The 27110-nt window shown below is 33.2% G+C and overlaps 2 protein-coding genes across 3 annotated transcripts in view; one reads left to right on the forward strand and one right to left on the reverse strand.

Annotated features, from left to right (window-relative positions):
- The window catches only part of LOC124367997 (septin-4), a 46445-nt gene extending 39150 nt beyond the window's left edge, over window positions 1–7295 (reverse strand). The window contains exon 1 of one of the 2 annotated variants that reach the window (XM_046825262.1): window positions 7191–7295. Coding sequence is in view for 1 of the 2 variants with exons in the window: in XM_046825261.1 (XP_046681217.1) it covers window positions 7191–7197 (7 nt within the window). In the remaining variant the exon portion in view is untranslated. The remainder of the gene's footprint in view (window positions 1–7190) is intronic. The other variant, XM_046825261.1, reaches the window with a different exon arrangement.
- Window positions 7296–11655: 4360 nt separating this feature from the next.
- On the forward strand, window positions 11656–23576 carry LOC124367998 (apolipoprotein D-like). Its single transcript, XM_046825263.1, has 6 exons — window positions 11656–11762; window positions 14807–14945; window positions 19070–19209; window positions 20236–20327; window positions 22003–22105; window positions 23392–23576. The coding sequence occupies exons 1-6, from the start codon at window positions 11758–11760 to the stop codon at window positions 23411–23413; spliced, it is 501 nt and encodes a 166-aa protein (XP_046681219.1). The 5' UTR covers window positions 11656–11757; the 3' UTR covers window positions 23414–23576.
- Window positions 23577–27110: the final 3534 nt, after the last annotated feature.

Below are 27110 nucleotides of genomic sequence, written 5' to 3' on the forward strand. Positions count from 1 at the left end.
TCATAGACAAAATAATACGATGTTGTCAATGATAAAACGTTGGTGGGAGGGGAGGGGTGGAGCGGTGTGACGGGGCCCGCAAAAGCTGTGTACGGCCCTGGGTCACATCCATGTCCATGGTATTGAAACATGATCAGCTATAGAGTACATAATAGAACACGAGTATTCAATCAAGTTCTGTCTAGAGTGAGTATTCATGCTGGAGTCGGACTAATCGACTAATTAATGGACTCCCTGCAGCATCAAACTTTTTGAGAATCAAAGGCAGTTGAATGCTCGATTAAAAGCCCTTTTGGTGTCTGATGTGTTTTAGTCTGTGGAAGTGTTTCTGTTACGCCCCTGAGATTACTGCTATCATTAACAGAAACTGATAACGAATGGAAGATGAGAATGTAATTTAATGTATGGGTGTGTTATTCATAAATGTTTGTCGGTAGGGAGAGAAAAAGAGAGGAGGAGCATTGTTTGTCTTTTATAACAAATAAAGTTTGTAAATGCAAAATATGTTGTTTAAAGGCAATAAAGTTAGATAGGCCTACTAAATATTTTGTATCAAGGTAAAAAAGTTTGTATCATACTTTGTAGGGAATTTAAATAATTTTAAGTTTGAAAACCCTTGGTTTATGTATAATTCATAGCCTTTTAAGATACATTTTTCAAACACGTAAAAAAATTGTTTTTGTCTCTCCACCTGAAATCACCAGCAATTAAAGTAGACAAATTAGACTATTTCGTAAGCTGCTCCAAATAAAAACGGCTAAAGAAAAATAGGTGAAATTATTGCAGTATGTACTTGAGCTATAGTCTTCGGAATAGACATTTTATTCTATTCATTTACAATTTAAAGAAAACATATATTTAATTAAATATATTTTAAAAATTATGCGATTTTTCATAACGAAATACATAAAAAACATATAATTTTCTGAAGCTATATCTAATGAAATCTTTACACACTGTAAAGATTTCCCATTTTTATCTTCAGCAACTGTTATTTCTGCCTGATTAAAAAGTGGGTTGAATTGCCTATGGTACTTTCTTTAAATGCCAGTAATTTAAGGACGAGAGATCGAAAGAATTGTTGTAATGTTTGTATATACGGTTTTCTTAAAGGACTAAGTATTTGACTAAACAAATATTTTAAAAATCTAAAAATCGATGACGCGACCATAGAAATTACATCTCCGACCACTTAACGACACAGTTTCCGATTTAAGATGTTATAAGCTATAAAAAATGAACATTTAAAGAAACAGGATGGAGAATATTTCTATACAGACTATTTGCATATCCAGAATCATATTCCGAAATATACCAGCGTTTGTTTACTCTTCGCACACGTTCCACTTGCCTCAGAAACCTTCCAAGAACAAACGTGTTTCTATAATGCAAGGCAATTGTAGCTTCAACGATGCGCATTCCAGCACGGACCAATCAACAGCAGGCAGCGATAAGCGGTCTATTCCAACGCTTCTGTCAGTTACGTCATAGTTCCTCCAGAACTGGACCAATCAGCAGCAGGCTGTGATAAGCGGTCTATTCCAACGCTTCTGTCAGTTACGTCATAGTTCCTCCAGAACCGACCAATGTACAGCAGGCTGCGATAAGCGATCTATTCCAACGCTTCTGTCAGTTACGTCATAGTTCCTCCAGAACTGGACCAATCAGCAGCAGGCTGTGATAAGCGGTCTATTCCAACGCTTCTGTCAGTTACGTCATAGTTCCTCCAGGAACTGGACCAATCAGCAGCAGGCTGTGCGATAAGCGGTCTATTCCAACGCTTCTGTCAGTTACGTCATAGTTCCTCCAGAACTGGACCAATCAGCAGCAGGCTGCGATAAGCGGTATATTCCAACGCTTCTGTCATTTACGTCATAGTTCCTCCGAACCGAGCTAATCAGTACAGCAGGCTGTGATAAGCGGTCTATTCCAACGCTTCTGTCAGTTACGTCATAGTTCCTCCAGAACCGGACCAATCAGCAGCAGGCTGTGATAAGCGGTCTATTCCAACGCTTCTGTCAGTTACGTCATAGTTCCTCCAGAACTGGACCAATCAGCAGCAGGCTGTGATAAGCGGTATATTCCAACGCTTCTGTCAGTTACGTCATAGTTCCTCCAGAACCGAGCTAATGTACAGCAGGCTGTGATAAGCGATCTATTCCAACGCTTCTGTCAGTTACGTCATAGTTCCTCCAGAACCGAGCTAATGTACAGCAGGCTGCGATAAGCGATCTATTCCAACGCTTCTGTCAGTTACGTCATAGTTCCTCCAGAACCGAGCTAATGTACAGCAGGCTGTGATAAGCGATCTATTCCAACGCTTCTGTCAGTTACGTCATAGTTCCTCCAGAACCGAGCTAATGTACAGCAGGCTGTGATAAGCGGTCTATTCCAACGCTTCTGTCAGTTACGTCATAGTTCCTCCAGAACCGAGCTAATGTACAGCAGGCTGCGATAAGCGATCTATTCCAACGCTTCTGTCAGTTACGTCATAGTTCCTCCAGAACCGAGCTAATAGGGCACGTACAGTAAGCTGCGATAAGCGATCTATTCCAACGCTTCTGTCAGTTACGTCATAGTTCCTCCAGAACCGAGCTAATAGGGCACGTACAGTAAGCTGCGATAAGCGATCTATTCCAACGCTTCTGTCAGTTACGTCATAGTTCCTCCAGAACCGAACCAATAGGGCACGTACAGTAAGCTGCGATGAGCGATCTATTCCAACGCTTCTGTCAGTTACGTCATAGTTCCTCCAGAACCGAGCTAATGTACAGCAGGCTGTGATAAGCGATCTATTCCAACGCTTCTGTCAGTTACGTCATAGTTCCTCCAGAACCGAACTAATGTACAGCAGGCTGTGATAAGCGGTCTATTCCAACGCTTCTGTCAGTTACGTCATAGTTCCTCCAGAACCGAGCTAATGTACAGCAGGCTGTGATAAGCGATCTATTCCAACGCTTCTGTCAGTTACGTCATAGTTCCTCCAGAACCGAGCCGATTTACAGTATAAGCACACAATCTGGTTTTTCTTGAAATAGATAAAGGAATCACTTCCAAGAAAGATATTAATTGTCAGCCACGCTAGTTTTGATGGATTTCGAAATGGAAATAAAATATAAAAAAGGGTTAAATATATGAATATATATTTTTTTTCTCACATTACCTGTGTCTTACCTTGACACCCCCACCTTGTTCAATCTAGATCCATCAACCGGAAGGGGTTAGCTGCAATACTGTGCTGCTCAGCGGTTTCAAGTTAACTCATGTGCGATCTGTTAAAGTGGGTTTAGTCATTTCACGTCATTCTGCTGCAGTAAAAAGAGGGTTCTAAATGCCCTTGGGGTTCGTCAACCCCTGCGCAGGTATGTGTGTGTTGTTGATTTTGGATCTTTTCCATGTAATTATTTATCATTGTTAAGTTCTCGTACTTCATTTGCTATTTCCTTCAGAGTTTAAACTTTTCATAAAGAATTCAGAAGAAAAGAAATTAAGCCAAAATTAGGCAATCTGTAGATTTGGAATGAATTTGATAAATTACTTATTCAGGCGGAATAAGTAATTTAAAAGTAATGAAACGGACCATATCAGTGATTCTGACCACAACTCTAATACGTATGGCAATTAGGAAGTAAATTGGATTTGCAATGGTAAAACCATAAGCTGTAAGGCAACATATCATTGCAAAGAATTGCAGTTTGAACAGGAAGATTGCACAAGTTCCATTGGAGGAAGGAAACATGAACAGAACATTTGTGCAAGAAGGAAAGTTCAATGCGTAGTGTGCCCAAGGAACAGGGGCGTAAAAATAAATACTTTCTGTGCAAAATGTAGAAAACCATTGTGGGTAAAGTACATGAAAAGTGTTTGAAACCCGAACCTGAAGCAGAAAAGGACTAATTGTACACATTTTCTGGATAAGTAATTTATTAATATACCCTGGTAATTCTGCGTACTTTTAAAATTTATATTTTGCTCTTAATTATACTCATTTGGTAAAAGAAACAACGTATATAAGCAATGTGTGTTATATTTTTGTAAATATGTAATAAGTGTAAACGTTGTAAGTTTCGAACACTTAGGTATTTTGAAGTAAGCAAAGTACAAAATTATATCAATGTAGACCAGAAGAAAATATATTTAAAATACATTTTACATGTTACTTTACATTTTTATACATTAAAAAGCTTCATTGGTGTCATCTTCATTTTATAAACCAATTTATTAAAAACTGTTACTTTTTACATAAACTTTGAATGATTTTAAGGAATGCGAGTAAAATATTTTTAAAAATTGATAAAAATACTTCAAATAGTGTTGCAATAATTAAATAAAGTCAACATTATGATAAAAATCACCGTAATATTTAACAAAGTATTTTGGTATGTTGATTAAAATGTTACTAAAATGGGAGTTTGTGTCACAACAGTATTGGTGTCAAAACAACCCCACCAGTACGTAAGGGTTAAAAACAACCATCAGACACATCAATAATAGTTATATCACCTTCAGACAAGTAAAATGAATAAAAAACCTCCAAAGTCATCCATCACTTTTCACGGTTATCTAACGCAAATTTAATATTTATTGACGTGTCTGGTGGTTTGGTTTTGAGTTTGTCCGGTAAAAAAATATATAATCTGAGAAAAAAATTATCGTTTTATATTTTCAACCCTTTAAATACTCTCATATTTCGACCTCCATCGAAACTAGCTCGGCTGATGATGTATTAATTTCTCAGGAAAAATATCTATCTATTTGAGAACAAAAGTAGAGTCCATATACAATGCTAATTGTCTCTAATTAGGCTAGTTTGTTTATGTTGGTTATTGACACCTCGTCATATTTGGTGCAAATTAATCTGAAAGTCTTCCGTATCCGCTTCTGAACAAAATATCGAGTTAACTCTCGGATGCGTGGTTTCTGTTAATTCCATTAAAACTAACATATTTTACAGCAGAATCTCACATATTAAAGCACACAACTTCTGGAAATATTGACATTAAAATAATCGAAACCAAAACACTACTGAAAACAATAATAGTTAAGGTCACTTACTGAATATTTGCATAAACAATCAGAAAAATGGAGAAAATTGAATTTTATAGTGAATAATAAAAAATAAACAATAAATTAGAACTCTAAAATTGATAATAATGAAAATGACCACTTTATTCACAATTTTTGTTGGCCAACGAATTTAAAGTTAGAATAGGCCTAATGATAAAACGTATATGTATTACTAAATTTCCATTTCGATCATCCCAAAATTGGTGGGACAACCAATTCCTCTGTCGGAAAATGTCTTATTATTAATGTAACAAAAATATAGGTTGTATTTTTAAATATTACTGGACTTCAATTTTTTAAACTTAAGACTACATATGGCCTCCCGGTGGAAAAGACTAAAGGCAACATATTTTCACCTTGGTCTAGAATGCCATGGTAGCCTATTGAGCACTGCAAAGGTATCATTTCAAAGTAAACACATTTTAGTTTTGCCATTGAACATACGTAGAATATGTTTGATTATTAAAGTTTGAGACTAAGACCGTCTCAAATTTTCTTGGAGGGGGCCTTTTCTCTTGATACGTCACTGACCTAGGTAGATGACTGCATCGATGATGTCATACGTAACACAATACTGTCACTTTGCCATGATGACTGATGGCACAATAACGGTTCTGATGACATAATATAGAATAGAACTATCATTCGATTAAGCAGGGTTTTGATGTATCATCACTTTATGCCAAGTGTTCTTTTCTTATAGGTGTGTGCCCGTTTGTTTATATTTAGTAATAGATACAGTATATCTAATTAGAAAAATTAATCTATTGCTTTTGGGTGAGATGAATAATGTTACAAAATTACTCTAAAAATGTTTATATTTGCAGAACATTCTGAAGTCTCCCCCCCCCCCATTAAATGTGAAGACGGTTCAACAATGTTATAAAAAAATACAGAACAGTGTTGATTACCCTCTTAAGAGGTTTTGACACCTGAAGAAGAGGATAGATTCCAACACTCGAAACTTAGTGTTACATGTCCGAGATCATGTTATTCTTTCAATTCATCTTTCGTCAATAATAAACTGCACACTAAGTCACAGCATGAGCTTTATTTGACCCTAAAATCAAAAGAGTCTTAAAAGTTCAGAAATTCCAACATGAAGATTCCTTTTCTTTTAATCTCCTTTGCCTTGAAATTCCCCAATCACCAAGTCCACCCTGCTTCGGGAATTTCACTGTGGCTTCAGTGTTCAGGGCCCCTACTTTAGGATTTTATCCCACTTTGGACTTTTCATATCGTGGAATATCCCGAATTCATTTGTAAATAAAAATTTGATTATTAAATTAATTTTAAATGTATGTAGTAAAAATGAATCCCATATAGCCTAAACTAAAACTTTGTACACTCTTCTTGCAGAGAGTACTTTTGCAAAAACTGGTCACGAAAAATATTTATATAAACACTGCATAAAGTTAAATATACAAAATAATTGTTACCTAATATAAAATGTAACTACCATTTTTCCATCCAAACCATGATAAAACTATTAAATAAGTGAAGTAAATGACAGTACTGCCAAGATGTAAACAAACATCGCTTCGTTGCAAATAACGAGATATGAAAATGGCCAAGCGCTTGATGTAAACAAAACATCACTGAATGAATCAATCAAAGGCCGTATCCTGGCGCATGCGCTTGCTCTGGGGCGAGATTTAGCGAAACAGACCCTTAATCCCATCAATTCTGGGACGACTATCATTGTACTTATTCCCTAGACGTATCTACATACATGGAGAAAAATTACCGATCAAACACTTGAATTTAAATTTAAACATGACAATAACATTAATTTTATTATAAAAAACGCTAATGTAAGAAAGCACCGATTTTGATTTGAAAAGAATAAAAACTAACCGATTTACATATCGTATTTAACTACGAGATCGATCAGGGGATAATTTTATCTTGGATGTTATGTACAGTGGAAACAGGGGAAGTTCAAAGAGAGTGTAATTATGTTGCAACTATCTTATCCTTATCCATATGCGACTCTTTGAAATATGCAGGTGACACACTAACGGACGCAATAAGCACAATCAACTAACTGTGAAGTACAGACACGGTTGCTACGTTTGGGACTTACTGAGTTTACACAATAAAGAAATGATAAGGGAACCCACCTGACATTTCAGTAACCTTTAACGGCCTACGAATCACAGAACATGCCCAGTCCACTGGCACTGACACTGCTGGAAGTTCGCGCGCGACTGCCTATCGACCGTCCCTCCCCCACTCCCTCCCTCACTCCCCGCACTCCTGGCCGCTTAGATCAATAGCTTTGTTATCTCTGAGTCATGGTCGAGCGAGCGCTCCAGCTGATAGTCACACATCGATGTGCGACCGCCGAATCGAGATATCGATAAGGCAGTGGAGAATTCGGAATGAGTGGAGTGATGAAATGACAATGGAGTATTACTTTACTTCAGTATCCATTCACATTATATCAACAAATGAATCATTTTTGAAGTTTCTAGAGTATCTCATATATAAAGAGTTAAACTTTTTGAATCGCCATAGAAATTGTAAACCTTTCATGTGTATTGTAGACTTTTGGAAAATTTACATCAGGCTAAACAGTGTGTATTATGGAACTCATTGCTAATTTTCTACTTTAAAACGTGATAAATTATGGCTTTATCTAGTTACCATATTTAATTCAAAAGTCATTAATGTACGCCAAGTTGAACTTATAGCTCCCCTTTTCCCTCCCACCAAATCAAAGGCTATTATTAAGTTTGACAAAGTTTCAAGTCCACTGCTAAATAATTCTTTAGGGCGTCAAAAAGTTTAAGTTCATAGCAAGCCATTCAAGTACCTGCAGCTAAATTGCACTTAATAAACTAATAATTTTATTTTCATTAATCCTCGGTTATGGTATTTCGTACAAAAGATAATTAAATTACAGTTTTTGAATTGAATTAAGTTTGAACAAGTCTAAGAAAACCTTTGGCTTACTTTTGACTGGCTTGTGGTTTAAAAGTTCTTTATTGACGAAGGATCACTTGGAACGATAAGTGGAGTATGTTTTTAAATATTGTTATGTGGGACAACAGAAATACGTTTCGAAACCTCGTATCTGTTCTCTTCTTCAGCGGTACAAAAAAGTGGGTTTGGGCGTGTAAGTATTTTCCAAGTTTTCTGTTTTTATCTTTTTCAATTTAAATTTTATAAAAAATATAGAAAAGTACATTTTAATGCCCCCAGACAGGACACCGATTGATCAGAAAAAAGTTTTTACTGATTTTAAAAACGAGGAAAATTTTGCTTACAATAAACAATATTGAAATAGTTTTCGAAAACGGGACAATAATTATGATAGCCGCGATTCACAGATACTAACTCAAACGCGTTGTCTTGGCTACGATGTACATGCGCAGAAGCGAGATTAATGGCTTATTCACCAAAAACGAGGTCGTTGAACTCCTTTGGATTGGAATTAGTATTTAATCGGAAATGGGATTCGGATTTATTTCTATGGCAATTTTTACGTCACGTAACTTTTTTGTGTTAAAAACAATAAATATTAATAAAACACAAAACACATTATTAATTAATATTAATTATATATTTGAGTCCTGAAAAGTACCACAATACGGTATGTAAACGTAATATTTGATTTCTGATAAAATATTGTTTACGTAAATATTCTATTATTAAACTACGATCAATAATGATACCTGTAGAACAATATATTATTCACAAATTGATGTATCTGTAAATTCAAATGCTTTAAAATGTTAACGCAGACGCTACCTAACGGTTTATACGCCAACCTTCCTAGAAGAGAAACTTCCTTATCGACGTAATCGCGGATAGTGCTGCTGCGTATGAACAACTCAACGAACTACTTTCACTTCATTGAGATTGTTCTATGTGTATTTTAAATCACAGAACCTTGTATTTGCATGACAATTGATACGGTAACATTTCTTGTGACTAAAATATTGTCCATCTTAGTTGGTACCGGGCAGCATTTTGTTTATACATATAATTACATGTTTGTTTTTATTGCAGAGTTATATATTATACATTGGTTTTATTTAGAATTTTATGGCCTTTAGCATGGTATAAAGGAAAACTTCTGAAAACATTCCGTATACACTCAAATTAGGTTCAAACTTATCATTTTATAAAAATGTTAAACCCTTTTGTTGTAAAAAAATAACATTTTTATATTTTTAGAAAGCAAATTATGTTTTTAACGATATGTCTCATATTCTTTCATTAGAAAAAAAAACAGCAACAAAATTATGAAAATCTGTTGGAAGCTCCACACTGATTTTAAAACTATACGTCAGTTCGGGGGGGTATCGGACGGAATGACATTTTTCCAGTCCCTTACGTAATACGATTCGCTAAAGGTAAACAAAACGGGAAAGTATACAAGAGCACTGAGTCCTCGACATGGTTCTTGAAATGCTATGTCCAGCACAAGGCATAAAACCGTGTTTCAAACCATGATTTGTACATTTAAAAATATTATCTGAGTGCACATGTATAACTTTTACACAATTTTTAACCCTATGTAAACCTTATCTTGTTGATTACATATTATGTATTACATATTATGTTCATTGTTAATAGACAATATAAAGTGTGTTATTATAAAGTGTACCAGAGAGGTAAAAAATACTTTTATATATTTGTTTTGGAAAGGCTTCTTTCTGAATTCTTTTGATACATAATACATATCGAACTTACCTCTAGACTTGAACATTTACAAGAAAATACATCTCTAAATAAGGGATTTGGTTGAGTGTTAGTAAATATTTTTACAACGAGAAAGTAGAACAAAAAAATATAAATTGTAAACAAACTTAGTGTTATCATATGAGATTTGAACACGTGACATTTTTATTCATAGAGTAAGAAAAACAATTAGAGTGGAAAATAAATGTGAAAATTCGGTGAAAGTGTATGATTTCAGAGCACTTTTGCGTTGTGATAATTTATTATTTGAATACTATCATGAGAGCCAGCTTATTTAACTGAAAAATATGTAAATATGGTAAGATATTTTGAAAAATAAATTCAGCTGTAGACTATCAATTTTGCATTAAACTTCATTTCTACATAGACAAGAATTCTACGATAGTGCATGTCCAATCGAGGAAATTTACTGAGCGTAATCGAAGCTATTCTTGTCTGCTAGGGAAATGTAAAGATTTATGTTTTATATGTCTGACCGTGTACCTGTCCCCAGAACACCTCGGGAAAGAAATGATCTCGTAAATCGTAATGTGGTGTGGCGAAATCATACATTGCAGTTAATAAAAGTATACATAGAATCAGCATCATCCCTAGGCCTATAATGGAATTTATAAAGCCTGTGTTCAGAAACTTGTCTGAAACAGAGTTACTAGAAGAGTGTCGTCATGGACAAATCCAGAACCCAGAACTGGGTTTGTCGTAATGAAAATCTTACACTTTAGCGTTTATAACGCTGTAGCTATTTTTGTGCCAAATGCTTAGCGAACTGGGATCGATGTTGGGAAAAATACAGAAGGAGCTATGCAACTAGCACACAAGTATAGGTTATATGATTTACTTCGAGGAGCTAATTGACTATAAGGAAAAGGAAAGACAGAATAAGAGGCCAAATAAAATGAAGTTAAAAGACCAAGATAGTCTTTTACCCAAGTTATACAGCTGGATCGATTTAATGCTGACAGGCAGACATACACATAGAAATTAAATATTTCCAGCCCTTCTAGTAAAAGGGGCTGACGCTCAGCCCAATATTGGCAATGTATTGTACTTCTAACACCATACTGTTTTGCTTTGCTTTTAGCGTTAAATGCATTGACTTTATAAATTTTTCATGAATACAAGTAGATCAAAAAGTAAGAAAATGACGCTTTCAATCCAACTTTAATTTTTGGTTATTTGTATTTAATGAGATCATGTTTAGGTTAAAAATAATTGTATGTATATAAAACCACAAATACTTAGTTCAATATAAATTTATTAATTAATTAGTTTAATATTGTAATTGTAGTATATCACTCATATGTAGTTATGACAGCAATTAAACCTGTAACTGTACTATCTGTAACTGTACAGATTAATTGTAATATTTAAAAATATCGCTGTTTAAATTTTTCATAAAAGTCCATAGTATAATTAGCTAAGATGCATAAAAAATTTAATATTAATTTAATTTTACATTAATTGTTTACACAAATTGAATAACTCGGGGTTTTTAAAACGATCAAAATTATTGTTAATTTGAGCAATTTGAATTCCAAAAGCGTTGTATTACATGGAAAACAATTATGTCAAAGCTGAATTCCTTTTGCAGAAAAATGTATGAATGAATATTTTTTTCAACTATATCTCACATTATTGCATAACATGATTGTCAATTTTCAAATCTGTACCTGAAATAATTCCAAATTATTAAAAAAGTATGAAAAAAATAGTTGTTTCCCACCATTTTGTGACGTATGAACCCTAAACATAGGCCCTGAAATGTAAGCAATCGTACATCATATTTATAAAATAATAAACCAATTAAATTAACTACCTTGTTATGTAATCGGCAAAGGTACTTATGTAATTGTTTATGTAATAAGACGAGAAGTATACTCAACAACTACACTTATAAATTCAGTGATAAAGCGTTCTTAAATAGTATCAGTGAAGGCCTGATTTCCCAATACTCACACGGTATTCGGAACTGCTAACATGAGGTAAGAAAATATATTTTCATTTTTGAAAATCGTATACTTGTATTAAAAATATACTGATTTTACAGTTTTAAATTCTAATTTATTTAAAAATAATTCTAAAAGTATATGACTAAGAAAGCACGGCAGACTAATTTTGTATTGTGTACTATAGTTAGGGATATTAATTGATGATGTGTGTGATAAACGTAGTTACCAATTTATTCAACTGAAAATAAACTTTATTTATCATAGACTTACACGTGAGTTAGACTATAAGAGTAGTACAAGATGAAACGATTATATAATCTTTCAGTGTTTCCACTTAAAATAGCACAATAGAGTTTGTCCAATAATTATTTAAGATTCAGTTCGATAAGTTATGCAACAGTGTGTCAGATGCTGAAAAACTGACGTGATTGAAAATTTGTATTTAAAGTTCATAGCGAAAATATTTGTTTTTATTTGTATAGTTGAAATAATTGCCAATTAATAAATAATTTATTCAAACACAGCCTCCCTCTATGAGGTCATAGAAAGCCCTGAGTATCTTTAAAACTACAGTTTAGATCTTAGAAGGCAACGCTTCAGCATTTCCTCCTCCCTCATGTGGAACATCATTTTTTATGTTTAGAAAATACTGCTTTAATACATATTTTAAGCAACTTAGTGAGTGTAAGAATTAGCCATGTCTAAGCTTTAGATCTGTTTCAATTTAAGAACTAATTGTTACATGCCATGTTCTATGTATGTTAATGTAACAGTTTCGTTCCTTGATTTAGGCAGGCACATTTTTGAAAATTTGCAGTCATAGCAACCAATATTAGTCCTGGATCCTAGAAAAATTTGCTGTCTGTAAGAACAATGGCAAGTGGAGGTCGAAATGAGAGGTCAAAAGGGTGATCGTGATATAAAAAACGATATTTTCTCCATTGTATTTTTTCTAGGTTTAAACACTTAAAACTGACCGTCAGACACATAAACAACAGTTGTACAATCGTCAGACACATAAACAACAGTTGTGCTATCGCCAGACACATAAAAAACAATAGTTGTGCCATCGTCAGACACATAAAAAAACAGTTGTGCCATCGTCAGACACATAAAAACAATTGTTGTGGCATCGTCAGACACATAAACAACAGTTGTGCCATCGTCAGACACATAAACAACAGTTGTGCCATCGTCAGACACATAAACAACAGTTGTGCCATCGTCAGGCACATAAACAACAGTTGTGCCATAGTCAGGCACATAAACAACAGTTGTGCCATCGTCAGACACATAAACAACAGTTGTGCCATAGTCAGGCACATAAACAACAGTTGTACTATCGCCAGACACATAAACAACAGTTGTGCCATAGTCAGACACATAAACAACAGTTGTGCCATCGTCAGACACATAAACAACAGTTTTGCCATAGTCAGGCACATAAACAACAGTTGTGCCATAGTCAGGCACATAAACAACAGTTGTGCCATCGTCAGGCACATAAACAACAGTTGTGCCATAGTCAGACACATAAACAACAGTTGTGCCATCGTCAGGCACATAAACAACAGTTGTTCCATAGTCAGGCACATAAACAACAGTTGTGCCATAGTCAGACACATAAACAACAGTTGTGGCATCGTCAGACACATAAACAACAGTTGTGCCATAGTCAGACACATAAACAACAGTTTTGCCATAGCCAGGCACATAAACAACAGTTGTGCCATCGTCAGGCACATAAAAACAGTTGTGCCATCGTCAGGCACATAAACAACAGTTGTGCCATCGTCAGGCACATAAACAACAGTTGTGGCATCGTCAGACACATAAACAACAGTTGTGCCATAGTCAGGCACATAAACAACCGTTGTGACATCGTCAGACACATAAACAACAGTTGTGCCATAGTCAGACACATAAACAACAGTTGTGGCATCGTTAAAGACATAAACAACAGTTGTGCCATAGTCAGGCACATAAACAACAGTTGTACATCGTCAGACACATAAACAACAGTTGTGCCATAATCAGGCACATAAACAACAGTTGTGGCATCCTCAGACACAAAAAATTGTAAATTAATTGAAAATTACATTATATCTAAAATAGTTACTGTCCCCTTCCCCTTAAGCTCCTCAAAGACCTCTTTAATACCACAGAACACAATTCCAGCCAAAACCTCCCTCAACATGCATTCAAACATACTGAGCTTATTGATGTTTATAATGTAACTTGGATAAAGAGTTTAATTTGTTGTACAAATGAAAGTTTGATTGATACTTGAAGAAGTGCTTTCTTTCTGATATAATAAGTGTAGTAAAAAAGAGGAAAGTAATGTTGATTTTAAAACAAGAAGCACAATATGATAAAAGGGTAGGTTTGTTAGCGTAAGGATACCACTGTAATTGTTAACAATAATTAGTTTAATATACAAGGTGTCTCAGAACTCTCTACCAATCTTTTCACGTATTACTTATAGATCAAAGGTAAATGAAAGTATCTTATTCAAACTTTCAAGAACGTATCAATTAACCACACAGACACCATTTTGTCTTGACTTAGCTATTTTAAAATTGATATTTGAGTTATAAAGCTATAAAACAAATAAATTTCAACTAATTTTAACAGACCGTTCTCAAATAAAAAATTAGTTAGGAAAAAAGGTGGCTGTTTAGATAATTATAAAGTTTACCAAAGTTTGAGAACTAGAATTTGTTTTGTGTGGACCAACAATAATACTTGAAAAGGTTGGCAAAGAGTTCTGGAACACCTGTATTTGTTTTGGAATATAGATTAGCCTACTGGTAATTTTGCTTATTGAAAATAATATTCATGAAATGGTTTGCATTAGAATGTAATAAAATTAAAAAGTATATAGTTGGCAGACCGCCAGCGTTTATCACATGGATGTGGATGGCCAGAAAATTGATATTCCAAAAATGTCACTATAGACATCCGTGCACATGTTTCTTCGATGAGTATGAACTGATAGAAGGCTGATTTAAAAGACAATTTAGATGGAAATTCTTGAAAATAAATTAAAATTTAACGGGCAATGTGTTGACTTTCAGGGAAGGGAGTTCTTTATTCTGGACATGGTTCGTGCTGAGCGCCATCTTGTTTGGGGAGGCACTCACATTTACATTAGAGTGGCCAGAGTGGGGTAGATGCCCGGACCTTGCTGTCCAACAGGATTTTAATGTTGTTAACGTAAGTAAAGATGCATTAAAACTCTGAAGCCTATAAATAAGCATAGTTAAATTTAAAAAGGTTTGATTAATATCTTATTACCTTTGGGCTACTCCCGTATCGAACTCAGTTATCTTAATATATATAAATTAAATGACGTTTATTAGTCTCACTCAAACGCGAGAATGTAGTATTTTTATAAGTGAAAACGAAAGGTTTATAAGGACTAATTTTTATTTTAGATTGCATCAATGACGAATAAACCGTCTAATGCATTAACAATAATACTTAAACGTGTTCTAAAACCCACCTTGATGAACAAAGCTGTTAACGTTTTGCACATAAAAATATATTTGTTATAAAAATTGGTAGTCTCCCTTACAAATTTTACTGTAGTTAAAGGAAAAGGGATAGAATTTTCTTCCTTTTTATATCAGAATCAGAACACAAGCGACGATGTAGACGCATTTTTGCTAAAGTATTTTTCTAAGCTTACGTATGGGGTAATATTTAATATTTCTTATAGTACCAACCAGAAACACCACAGACCACAAGTAAACGCTTTTAACGCTAAGTTGGATTCCAAATCCTACATATTTATTTATTTTCTTGGTCAGTGTAACAACATAAACTCAAATGTGGAAACGTAAATAAATTAGAGCGGAAGTGAATTTAATTGGTCGTATCTGACTCTTTTGGACCGCAGTAACTTTTCAGTTGTACGTAAGTTATAATTATATTTGCTGTATCGGAACAAAAGAGCAAACTATCACTATGGCACTAGAAAAGTTTTAGACAGGAATTAAATTAAAAGAGCCAAAAGTAGACGCTTTTTAAGCAAAGTTTAATATTGTTGGTATATATATTCTTGATTGGGACACGTGTTAAAATTAACTATGGCACTTGAAAGACCTTTGATAAAAATTATCTAAACAAACGGAAAATTGAAAAAATAGGTTTCGTGACTTATATGTATATATTTATTCTTACAACAAAACCTAAAATAGATCTATTCATAATTTTATTTACGTTGTGAATTTCTGTCTTGGATACTGAAATAATATGTAGGCTACATAATAAGTCTACTTATGTCTACAAAATTGTAGGTCTCCATTATATTATATAATAAATGCTTTCACTAAGAAAGCTATGGCATTCGATTTACAAAATTGCATTAACAATAACATTTATGTTTGTATACCATAAATATTTTTCCATCTTTTTCGCTTAGATGCTCTTTTTACATAGAGTAAACTAAAAAAAAACATATATATATATATATATTTTCTATATGACATATTTTCTATTATTTTTGTTTCAATAATTTATCATGCAACAAAGAAAAAGAGGCACTGATAGTAAGAAGAAAATTGACCGAAAAAGTTTAAATAAAATATTCATTCTTTCACAATCTGGACGCTGTAAAACAAGTTTAATGTTTAATATTTGGAACCTCCGAACAGGCCACGTGCCTTGGAGGCCCTAAATTTTCTCTTCTGATATTTATATAATCTAGTACATTTACAAGTTATTTTTATAACAATATTATATGTAAGGAGACTGAAAAAATTTATGTTAAGTTATTTTTTAAGTTACGTTATGTTATTTTTTTTAAAATCTAAAACATGTTCATTTAGTACATATAGTCAGTCTTGGCAAGTATAACTATATTGTTTATGATTTTTAATCATGTAAGTTCTTCATATATTTTATGTATGTTTTTGTGGCAGAAAGAGAAAATAAATACATTTATATTATTTATTTATTTATTTTATTTGCGTGTGAAGCTGCGGGCAACTGCTAGTCCTTAATGAAAAACCTAATAAAGCTAGTAGATAACGTTTTATTGTATAGTGTTGGTACAACAAATTGTTTAACGTATCTAGGTGTAAGACTTCCACTGAAAATATAACTCGTTTCGACGAATTCTCTATTGAAACATTTATTGAATCAGAAGTAACTGACCTAATCTAATCTAGTTGTTCACTTTACACCTTACTATGACAAGATAAATAGTAACACTTATCTTATCATGCGTAGAAGGACAGTAACCCACGTGATGATCTTCAATCAAGATAGTTAATTTGATTAAATAATCCTGAAAGTCTGATTTGGCAATGTGACCACACCATTAATATCTACTGGGCACAGCATCGGTCTTAAAATGACTAAACAATTTTGTGGATAATTAATAAGTATTACATGGTTTTTAATCTAATTGACTCTACATTTGGAAGAGATATGTAAAGAAGTATAACATTATTAAGTTCGGTCACTCTTGGGATACATTGTGGTACATCCCCGTACCAAAACTTAATCAGCCTTAGTCAAAATGGCCCATCTTGAATAATTTTTTGAATGGATAACGTTCGAAAATGTTCATCAATATTGAAAAAGCCTCGATTAAACCACTTGATCAATATTTACCTGCTGGAATTTTGATTGATTGATTTACGATTAATTAACCAATGGTGTTTGGTAGCCTATTTTCATATAACGACATGGAATGTAAGTTATATAATCCATTAATTGTTTTTAAAGCATTCCAGAAAACTTTTCCGATATTTTCATAAATACCGCAGTTATCAATTTTAAAATTTCGAATATCTACCATATTGCAACAAAATTGCGTATCAAACTTTATATATATATATATATATATATATATATATATATAATATATATATATATACATACATATAAAGTGTGTAAATAAAGTCCTAATACACCTGGATTTATTCCAAACGGATTGAGAATCTTCACCATACCTATTAAAAATAATATGTTTGTGGACTTTATGAGGATAAAAATATTTCCTCCCCCCGTATCAAATAAGTCTGCAGTTTGAGACAACTTAGAAGCGATTTAATAGATCTGAACAAATCAAATTAAAAAATTCAAAAGGCGTAATAAACTATCCTCTACTCTTCACTTTTTCAGGAAAAAGATCTGTGCGGTCTTGATAGAAAGTTGTTATAACCAGAACAAAGAATTAAAAAAAATAAATTCTGGCTACTTTAAACACACGGCTGTACTTAAAAAATTGTATCATAGAATGATGTTAATTGTTTCTTGTAATTTCATCCACGTCACTTAACAAAAAGTGACTTAAATTATTACGGGTCTGATTTAATCTATTTAAAATCGTGTCGTCTCTATGTGCGTCTGTCCGGTAATTCTTGATATAAACTTGAAACTATGTTGTACATAGAATCCTTCTAGTCTAAGGGAGAAATCTATTGATTGGGGTTAAAAGTTCAAAGGGCACCAAAGTTGCAAAAATCTGGGACAGTTCGGTACAGGCTTTCGTGACGTTTGTCTGGGCCTTCTATAATCCGTTGTATTGGTTTACGGAGAGATTCAATATGTTTTCCAATTCAGGCGCACCAAAAATGTTTAGGCCTACTCGCTTTATTTGTGGATCAGAAGGTAGAAATTGATAAAGAGTAAAAGAGCATTTTGATAAAGAGTAAAAAACGTTCTGGCTCATATTTTATCAACTCTCTATATTTAAAATTTAGTTTTTATGGATTAAAAAAAATAATAATGACTTATAATTGATTATTAGTATATTACTATAGAGTGTGTTTTACCCAGCAGGGATCACTTCTGGCTGGTTTATACCTTCCAGTTGAACCTACCACTGGGCACAGCAAAAACAGACGTGTCACTGAAATCTGGGCAACCTTATGGATGTCCAGGAGTGGCACATCACTAACCGCAAATGTCGAGATTCTGAGTTCATGGGAAATTCAATAGGTCTAGTCTACTGTGGGAGATGACTGTTGGAGTTGGTGGGGTTTGTTCCCTAACCTCAGAGGTTCTTGCTAGCCTCAACAAGGGCGTGACACCCCTGCTGCTTTGACTGGAGAGGCTGGTTTAGAGCTGGCCTCCCCTTCTTCCGGGGAGACATGACTCTGAGATGTAGTGCCCTAATACTTCCTCATGGATCTCGATAGGAGGCGGCCCCTACTCCCTAACCTTACCCATCCTGAATACCCTGTCATTCCGGGAGCAGCGCAAACGTTCTTACAGGACAAAGTGCAATTTATAAGCCTTTTGTCCTAAGAGAAAAACAACACACACACACATTTGTGTGTTTTTTTTTACAATTATGCAATAATTAAGCACGACTTCCTGTTCAGTACCAGGGCAAATGGTGGGAGCAGGCGGCCTACAATAACGAGAGGGTGGAAGGCAAAGCGAGGTGCGTCCACACAATATACAGTCTCACCCCGTCTGGCAATGGCGTCGTGACGGTGGAGAACCGGGCCATCGTGGAAAAGTAAGTTTTCATTCATAAACTGAATGTTCCATTCATGACTATGCCGAGGTCAGAACATTCTGTCTTTTAAGGAAGTTTAATAAATGAGCTGTTGAAAGCCTTATTTTAAGAACCCTTCTAGATAAATATACAATGTAATTTAGGCATGAAAAACTGAGAAGTCAAATTTTAAGTTTACTCTTTTATACCGTTGTTAACGACATCTTTCAGACCAGACATGTGACATTATTGCAAGTATACCTTGCCTTCCGGCGTCTTAAATATAAATACAGAAAATTAAATTATGCTATACTGATAAAACCTTTAATTTGGAATTTAAAAATGTATTGTTAGCGTTGTACTTGCTCTACACAGATAATATGGAAGTAATACACCAACTATGTTTTGAAACTTCTGAAAGCCACCGCCATTTTTTTTAGAGTACATTTTTTGAGATTGGGTTTGCAGTATTTTTTCACTATCTTTAATTTGATGTACTACTCGCCTTATATTCCCATTAAAACGTTTTTTTCTCACTCTGTGGTTAATTCCCCTGGGAGCGTAGATATCCACAGAACACGTATTAAAATATTTTTAATGTAGACTAACAATGTGTAAAGTTTTGCAGCTCGATTTGTAATGGTTAACATAATATTAATTCTCCCTGGGACCTAAATGAATCTCTGTATTTATTAAAAAACACAACTTATTCTTATCTTATTATTTTGATCGAGAAATATGCAATTCAGTACTCAGTTCCAGATGGATCCTTCTCATCTTGATCTTTAAGAGATGGTGGAGTCGTGGAAAATATAATGTTCACGCGTTAATGAATAGAAATTAATGAATTATGTATTTTATAGGACAGGAACGTAAATACATACAATATTGCCTGCATAATTGAATTGCCTTTTAGAGATGAATTTTCCTCATTTTTCCAAACATCGTAATAATAATAAACGGTAGGTAATAACAACTATTTCCAGAACTTTGCAAGGTACTTTGTTTGTAAAGAGTCTACCACTTATTATTGTACTTTATTTCCAGAACAAACAAATGGGAAGGAATCAACGGTACGGCGTTCGAGGCGGACCCGAGCAAGAATGAGGGAAAACTGATCGTTTCTTTCCCAGTTGGGAGTAAGTACAGATCCCATCTTTTTATGTACCATGCTTAAATGTTCCTGGAAGCATGAATTGGCGGGAATTAATTAAGGCACTCTTTGACTATATGCCTGTTTTCTGCTGTGTATGCTTGATGGAAGTCACCAGGTTTTAATATAAAAGACATTTTTAATTAGTAAAGCAACTCACTAAAAGTAGTTACTTTACTTTTACTCTAAAGAGTCTTGTTTTTCTTAGCCTGATTGCAAATGTTGTTAATTGTAAGATATTTTTGAAAGATAATTATCAAGACATAATTAAACAAAATCTGTACAAAATGTACCATTAAAACTTGAAAATGTAATACAATACATTATTTTAATTTCAGTTTATAACATAATGCTCTCTATTTAAATTAATTTTCCAATAGTGTGTAGCAAAGAGAGGTTAAGTTTTCAAATTTTTCTTTGAGATGTGGGAGATTCCATGTTTTGGGAAATTTTACATTCAATGTGTACCGTTAGTTAGTTAGATTTTATATAATGTAAATTTCACAACCTAGTCAGCCAGTATAATTTAATATTATTGTCTTTTATCCAATGTTCCGGAACTAAATTATCGACGGAGTAACTACCTAATTGGCACGCGTATGAATATTTTATTCTAAACCTTTGTAGCAGCCCAACTACGTGACCGATCTGACCTCGCGCGCCTTGTCTGTAAGTAAAATTTATCTTTCCGTATTATTAAATTAGCCCTTTGATGCCAAACATATAGAAATGAATGTAACGTAAAGTAAAGTTGTAAATAGTAAAGTAACTTACCCTTGAAGATCTTTTATTTGCTTGATTGAAATAGATACAAGTTGTGGCGTCGTCCTTCTGACTAGCACGTTGTTGTAATAAGTTTTTGTCTCATTAAATGGCTAATACCGTCGCGAATTTGTTTTTAGGCGAGCTCACGTATCTCACGTATTATTTGAGTAGATGGCTACCACTTTCACAACTTCTACTCCTCTTCTAGTAATTACCGATTAGAAATAACCCTTCTTAGACTACAGCTTCAATGTCTCGTGCCAAGACGCCGACGCCCGGGTTGTGAGTCTACACATTGCGAAGGGAAGTAAAATCTTAATGTTTTATAAAGTAAAACATCGTAGGCATAATTCCATAGAACATTGGATATTTTAGGCCCACCTATCAGATATACATTTTTAGTTCTTGTACTCTAATTGGCAGCAACGTGGCAAGGCATACATTTAATTTACCAACTAAAAGTGGTGCTTGTAAGTTTCACTGATTAAATTAACTTATAAGTAAACTTTGCAATTCGAGTATTTATTACTACGACCTCAGAAGTCACCACCCCCATGTGTTATCGTCATTCGGTACAAATGCTTGAAATCGCTGTTATTAACTCTTTTAAATTTTAATAGAAAAACGATTTTTTGTTGTTTTAAAACTCGCTTGAAGGCACTTGTAGAAGTAGGGTTCGTCAAGAAAATTGTATATTCACTCCTTATAAATTCGTATTGGTATATAATGTTAAAGTTTGTATTGTATTAAGAATCATAATTTATATTTTTAAAGTTAAAATTACTACAGAATTTGAAAAGTTTTTGAAGTTCACCGAAGAGAACGTTTCAATAAACCAAAATAGCCTAAATTTACAGGTACATTAAATTTAATAAATAAAATATATTGTGTTGCAGTTTTCGGACACGTGGAGGGACCCTATTGGGTGTTAGGAACCGACTACAATACTTACACTGTTGTATACAGCTGTCAAAACTTTTTATTCTTTCTGGCGATACTGTAAGTATTATATTAATTTTTGGTGAGAACCAAAATAGTTCTAGGTTTCTTACAATTAAACGAAAATGTTTACAGTTTGTAACTGATAATGGGTGAATACAAAGGATAGTATGATTCTGGAATTTAGTTATCGTTATGTTACAAAAAAGTGTAACCCTGCGTTTAAAGGAATGTAAAGTTCTTCAGACGAAAAAACCCTAATACTTTAGTAAACTGTACTAAAGATGTAAGTGGAACGTGGTAGACGAACGTAAATCCAGACTATAAAAAACCAAACTATGTCGTTGCACAGGAACCAACAGCACAGACACGTCACACCTGCACTAACGAAGGTGGAACACTGACTACAAATAAACGATGGCATCAATGTCCGGAATCATACTATCCTTTCAAATGCAATGCTGCGGACATATAAACTACTTACAGTAAATCTATTGTTTGGTTATAACATTTTTGTGCATTTTCAGCATTACGGTAATGGTTTTTATTAATTATTGTAGCCTATATCTGAAACACAACAAGTATATACTTTAGTAGATTGTACTTAAAGGTAGTGCAGTTAGTAATCGGTTTGGGATGATACAAAATGTTTTACACATTAGTTGCAGTCGCTAGATACCATTTTTGAAGACAGGAAGACCAAACAATTAATAACTACACGAAGAATTGTAACTAATTAATGTATAGTCACGGAAATCTCATGATCTGTCTTAAAAATTAATAAATGTAATTTCTACATAAAAAATTATTTACGATTTTTAAAAATAAATCTAACGTAATTAAAAATCGTCGTTATTAAATATCCTATTAATGCTAAAACATAATCCATACGGAAAATAATTTACGATAATTCTTCAGTTATTTACCACCATTGTTCTTAACTAACGTAGATCTCAATTAAAATATATTATACATTTTTGTCATTTATAGTTTTTTTCTATGAAGTTTAATTTGTAAATATGTCTGTTGTCTATGTAGACCTATTTCTATAGTTATTCATGTAGTCTATTAAAAATATTTAGTAATGCAACTTTGATAAGTCATATTATAAGTTTTATAATGAACAGAAACTTATTCAGGTTTTATTGGAAGTAAATACTTCTTAGTTATTCTTCACACCTTGTTTTAGTACTCTTTTTAATGTTCTTAAGAGACCCCTTTTGATACCACAGTATTTTCTAACTTGTTATTGTGAAGATATTAACTCACTATTCAGAATGCAATAAGGAGAACTTACTGGATCATGCACCAAATTATGTTTTCTTTAATAACTTCTGGATTTTCAGATACAATCTGGTTTCTCGGTAGATACCAGATATTCCCTACGGACGAAGATCAAGCGGACTTTTTCAGAAAAGCAAACCAAGTCTTGGAGGTACATAACTTTGACCCTTCTATGATGCATCTTTCCAATCAGATGAACTGTAATATATAGATCTAAGATGATAATTATAACGTTTTTAATAAATTATTTAGAAGATTATTCTGTCTTACAAAACCTTATCATCTAAATTTAAGATTACATGTTTTTTATGTGGACGATTTGAAGTTTCTCGACCGAAACCGTAAATCAAATTATTTTAGGCCAGAGTTAGATAGTGATTCAAGAGTGAAAATTCCGTCCGAGACCGGAATTCGAACCCGGATCCCTAAGTTGGCAGGCTGAGGCGATTACCACTTCTCTAAAATAAACTAAAAGATTAATTAATATAGGTAATAATATATGATAAATAAATAGATGATCAAAGTATTGAGTAAAGTCTGGCAAAAAGTATTACTTATTTAGAACAGAAAAAGTACACTTAGTTTGTACAGTTTAAACATTTTAAGTGAGCCATACGTTCTAAAACATGCAAATTAGATTGATTAATTAATTTCCATAATTTACATACAAAGTAATGAAAATAAAAAATATCTTTCTAAGAAATTATCCCCACATGGACATCAGCGTGTGTGGGGAAACGAGTTCATCAGTCTATAATTTCAATCGGACAACTTTTAGGCTAAATACGTACTATACATTTTGAGAGTCCACTAAATTAATTAAAACAATGCTTAAAATGGTCAAATTAATAAGATTATTTCCATACTTGCTTTTAACAACATATTTTGAATCTTACTGTCAGTAACAAAATAATAAGACGTTGTAAATCGGATAAGAGGGGTGATGGTATGAAGCACTGTGCACAATACAGTATATATTCGTTATTCAAGCATAAAAAAATATGTTCACCTGATTGGAGTTTAGTAGTAAACGTTTCAGATGTTGGAGGATAACAGAAATAAGCCTAGATCTGGGCATTCTGTTCTTAAACTTCCAGCGAACATTCGAACAACGGTTGGCCGTTTTAACGTAGCCAATATTTTATTATTAACAGAGATAACTCACTGGAAGTACTTCAATAATGATCTTCCTCTTCCGTAAGCAAGATATAGTTCCAGATTCTGCCACGATAGCATTGGCTGTACTAGTACTACTACTTCGTTTATCTGCTAGATTGCGCCATAGTGATCTTCGAAAATATATAATACATTATATAAATGTTTAGACATGGAAGTATTTATTAATCATGGTAATTTAAAAAGCTAAATAAACGTAAAACAAACGAATACTACAGAGTATTTAAACTAACGACAGATGACATCCATTGCACATCAAGAGAAATATACTGAAAAGTTTAACTTGCAGAGCTCAAAAATTATGTACTAACACAACTGAATTGGAAAAATACATTGAAGATATAATGAATGCATTCTTAGAATAGGTTATCCTAGGAAATTATTCAAAGACAAACTTAATCTAAAGAAAAAAATACTACATTCTAAATTTGAAAACAGTGATCCAAAATTAATATTTCAATACCATCCTCGGCTTCACAAAATTAATAATATTCTTAAAATAGCATTTAGTACCTTACAAAAATTCCAGTTCAACTAATGATATTATCCTCCTTTTCTAACAGATTTATTTTGTCAAACCTAAATTACCAATGACAAACGCCAATGAAAACCCAATACAAAAACAAAAAGGATTCATATCCACGTAACAAACCAAGATGTTAGATTTGTAAAGTGTTGCCAAATTCATCAAAAATCACTAGTAGCAAAACAAGCAAGGAATATCCTGTCATTGGCAACTTGTCTTGTGAATCTAAAAATGTGATTTACCAAATTAAATGTAAGAAATGTCCAGCAGATTATATTGGCTCAACTACAAATACCTTGAGGACAAGAATGACAGGATACCGATTCGTTTATAAGCACCAAGATGTAAAGAAAACTGGCGTCACTCATGACTAAATCACAATGACACTTTTGAAAATAGCCTACATATTCTGTCAAACCTATTCGGCAAGTAAATCAAAATTCAAACCCAATTTACCTCAGAACATTAGAACAAGCCCACTAATTGGATTTAAAGAGCAAAGTTCCACATGGGGTCAACAGGTAACTTAGCAAAAAACGTATAAATTTGAAATCTTCACATGGACATATTTAGTTCGTGTCATATGTATTTATTATTATTTATTCACTGTTTATTTACTTTTGTTTGTATTATGCTATTTTATACCATTTATGCACCTGAAGACAGTTTTTACCGAAATATAGTGACAATGAAAAAAAAAATTATTTACACAGTCATTAATAAATAACATTTGTAATATATATATATATATATATATATATATATATATATATATATATATATATATTTCCACGGAGAAGGTTTATATACTATGCCCATAGATGTAACTCGCAACCAGACGGCATTGAAAAAGATAACATATTTAAAAGCGCCTGCACACTATACACTGCATTTACGAGACAGTTACGTACATAAATAGGCAAACAATATTTGAAGGCGCTAAGTTATGATGTATATTTGTCTTAGATAAATTTCTGGTTGAACTTAAAGCTTAAGTTTTAGGCCACTTTGTAATAAAGCATATGTACGTATGCAATGGCTATAAACATACGCAGGTTTTCTTGATCGTGGCAATAAGGCAAACTCTACATCGGCGTTGGAAATATTATTGATTTTCTTCGCTTGATTTTCTTCGTTATTAATCCGCCAAGAATTTAGTTCCTAAAGCATCGGATGTAACTAACACTAACCAGTAACAAGTAGCAGGGCTGCGAAAACATGTATTATCCAAAATACTACTAAATAACGGTTCAAATTGTTTGGACTTAAGGCAAAGAACTTTTATTACTCCTTATAAGTGTCATAATCATTTTAATGTTTACGTTATTAAGGTTTAAAAACATAAAAAACTCTAAATCTCGAATCATGATTAGTATTAATTTTTGATTTGAGACTGCAAAAGCAATAACTGCGCCGAATTTGTCGTTTTGCTATATTATTTTCTAAAATAAATCACATATCTGTTTCCGAATCTTAATATCACATACAAACAGACGGTAAACGAAGCATTTGTGACACAATAATCAATAATCATATTTTTATTGCGTTCAAACAATGATAAATTGCATTTGTAAACGTCAATAAATAAAGCTAAAAAGCTTGCAATTTAAAAAGATTCATTTATTACATACATACACACATTAAATTACATTCATTCTCTCATTCATACATGGCTTCAGTATCGGTACTTAGTTACATTTTTAACCACATATTAAAAACACTTATATCTACATTATTTATTGACGCAATTTTATGTTTAAGGTATTATAGTGTTTGTAAAGTATAGAACTTTTATCATTCTTTATAAGTTTCATAATTTAATTAATGTTTACATTATTAGGCTTTAAAAACGTAAACATACTCGCCATCTGTAAACATAATTATAGCTAGAATAAATGTATTTTCGATTTTATTTCATACATACATTCATAAGTACACACATTCCAACTATATCGAAATATGTCAACCAACATGGCACGGAATATGTATTTACCGTCTTTCCAACGTAACCATGACGCCTTTTGACCCCCAAAATCGAGAGTTATTTAGACCAAGAGGATGTTCTTGATGTTTAAATTT

Source organism: Homalodisca vitripennis, chromosome 8 (assembly GCF_021130785.1).
Source record: "Homalodisca vitripennis isolate AUS2020 chromosome 8, UT_GWSS_2.1, whole genome shotgun sequence".
Lineage (NCBI taxonomy): Eukaryota > Metazoa > Arthropoda > Insecta > Hemiptera > Cicadellidae > Homalodisca > Homalodisca vitripennis.

What these genes read in the sequence shown, in the direction of transcription:
- LOC124367998 (XM_046825263.1), top strand. An exon ending in AACCGGGCCATCGTGGAAAA is followed by an intron (nt 19,210 to 20,235) that starts GTAAGTTTTCAT and finishes CTTTATTTCCAG; the next exon opens with AACAAACAAATGGGAAGGAA. An exon ending in CGTTTCTTTCCCAGTTGGGA is followed by an intron (nt 20,328 to 22,002) that starts GTAAGTACAGAT and finishes ATTGTGTTGCAG; the next exon opens with TTTTCGGACACGTGGAGGGA.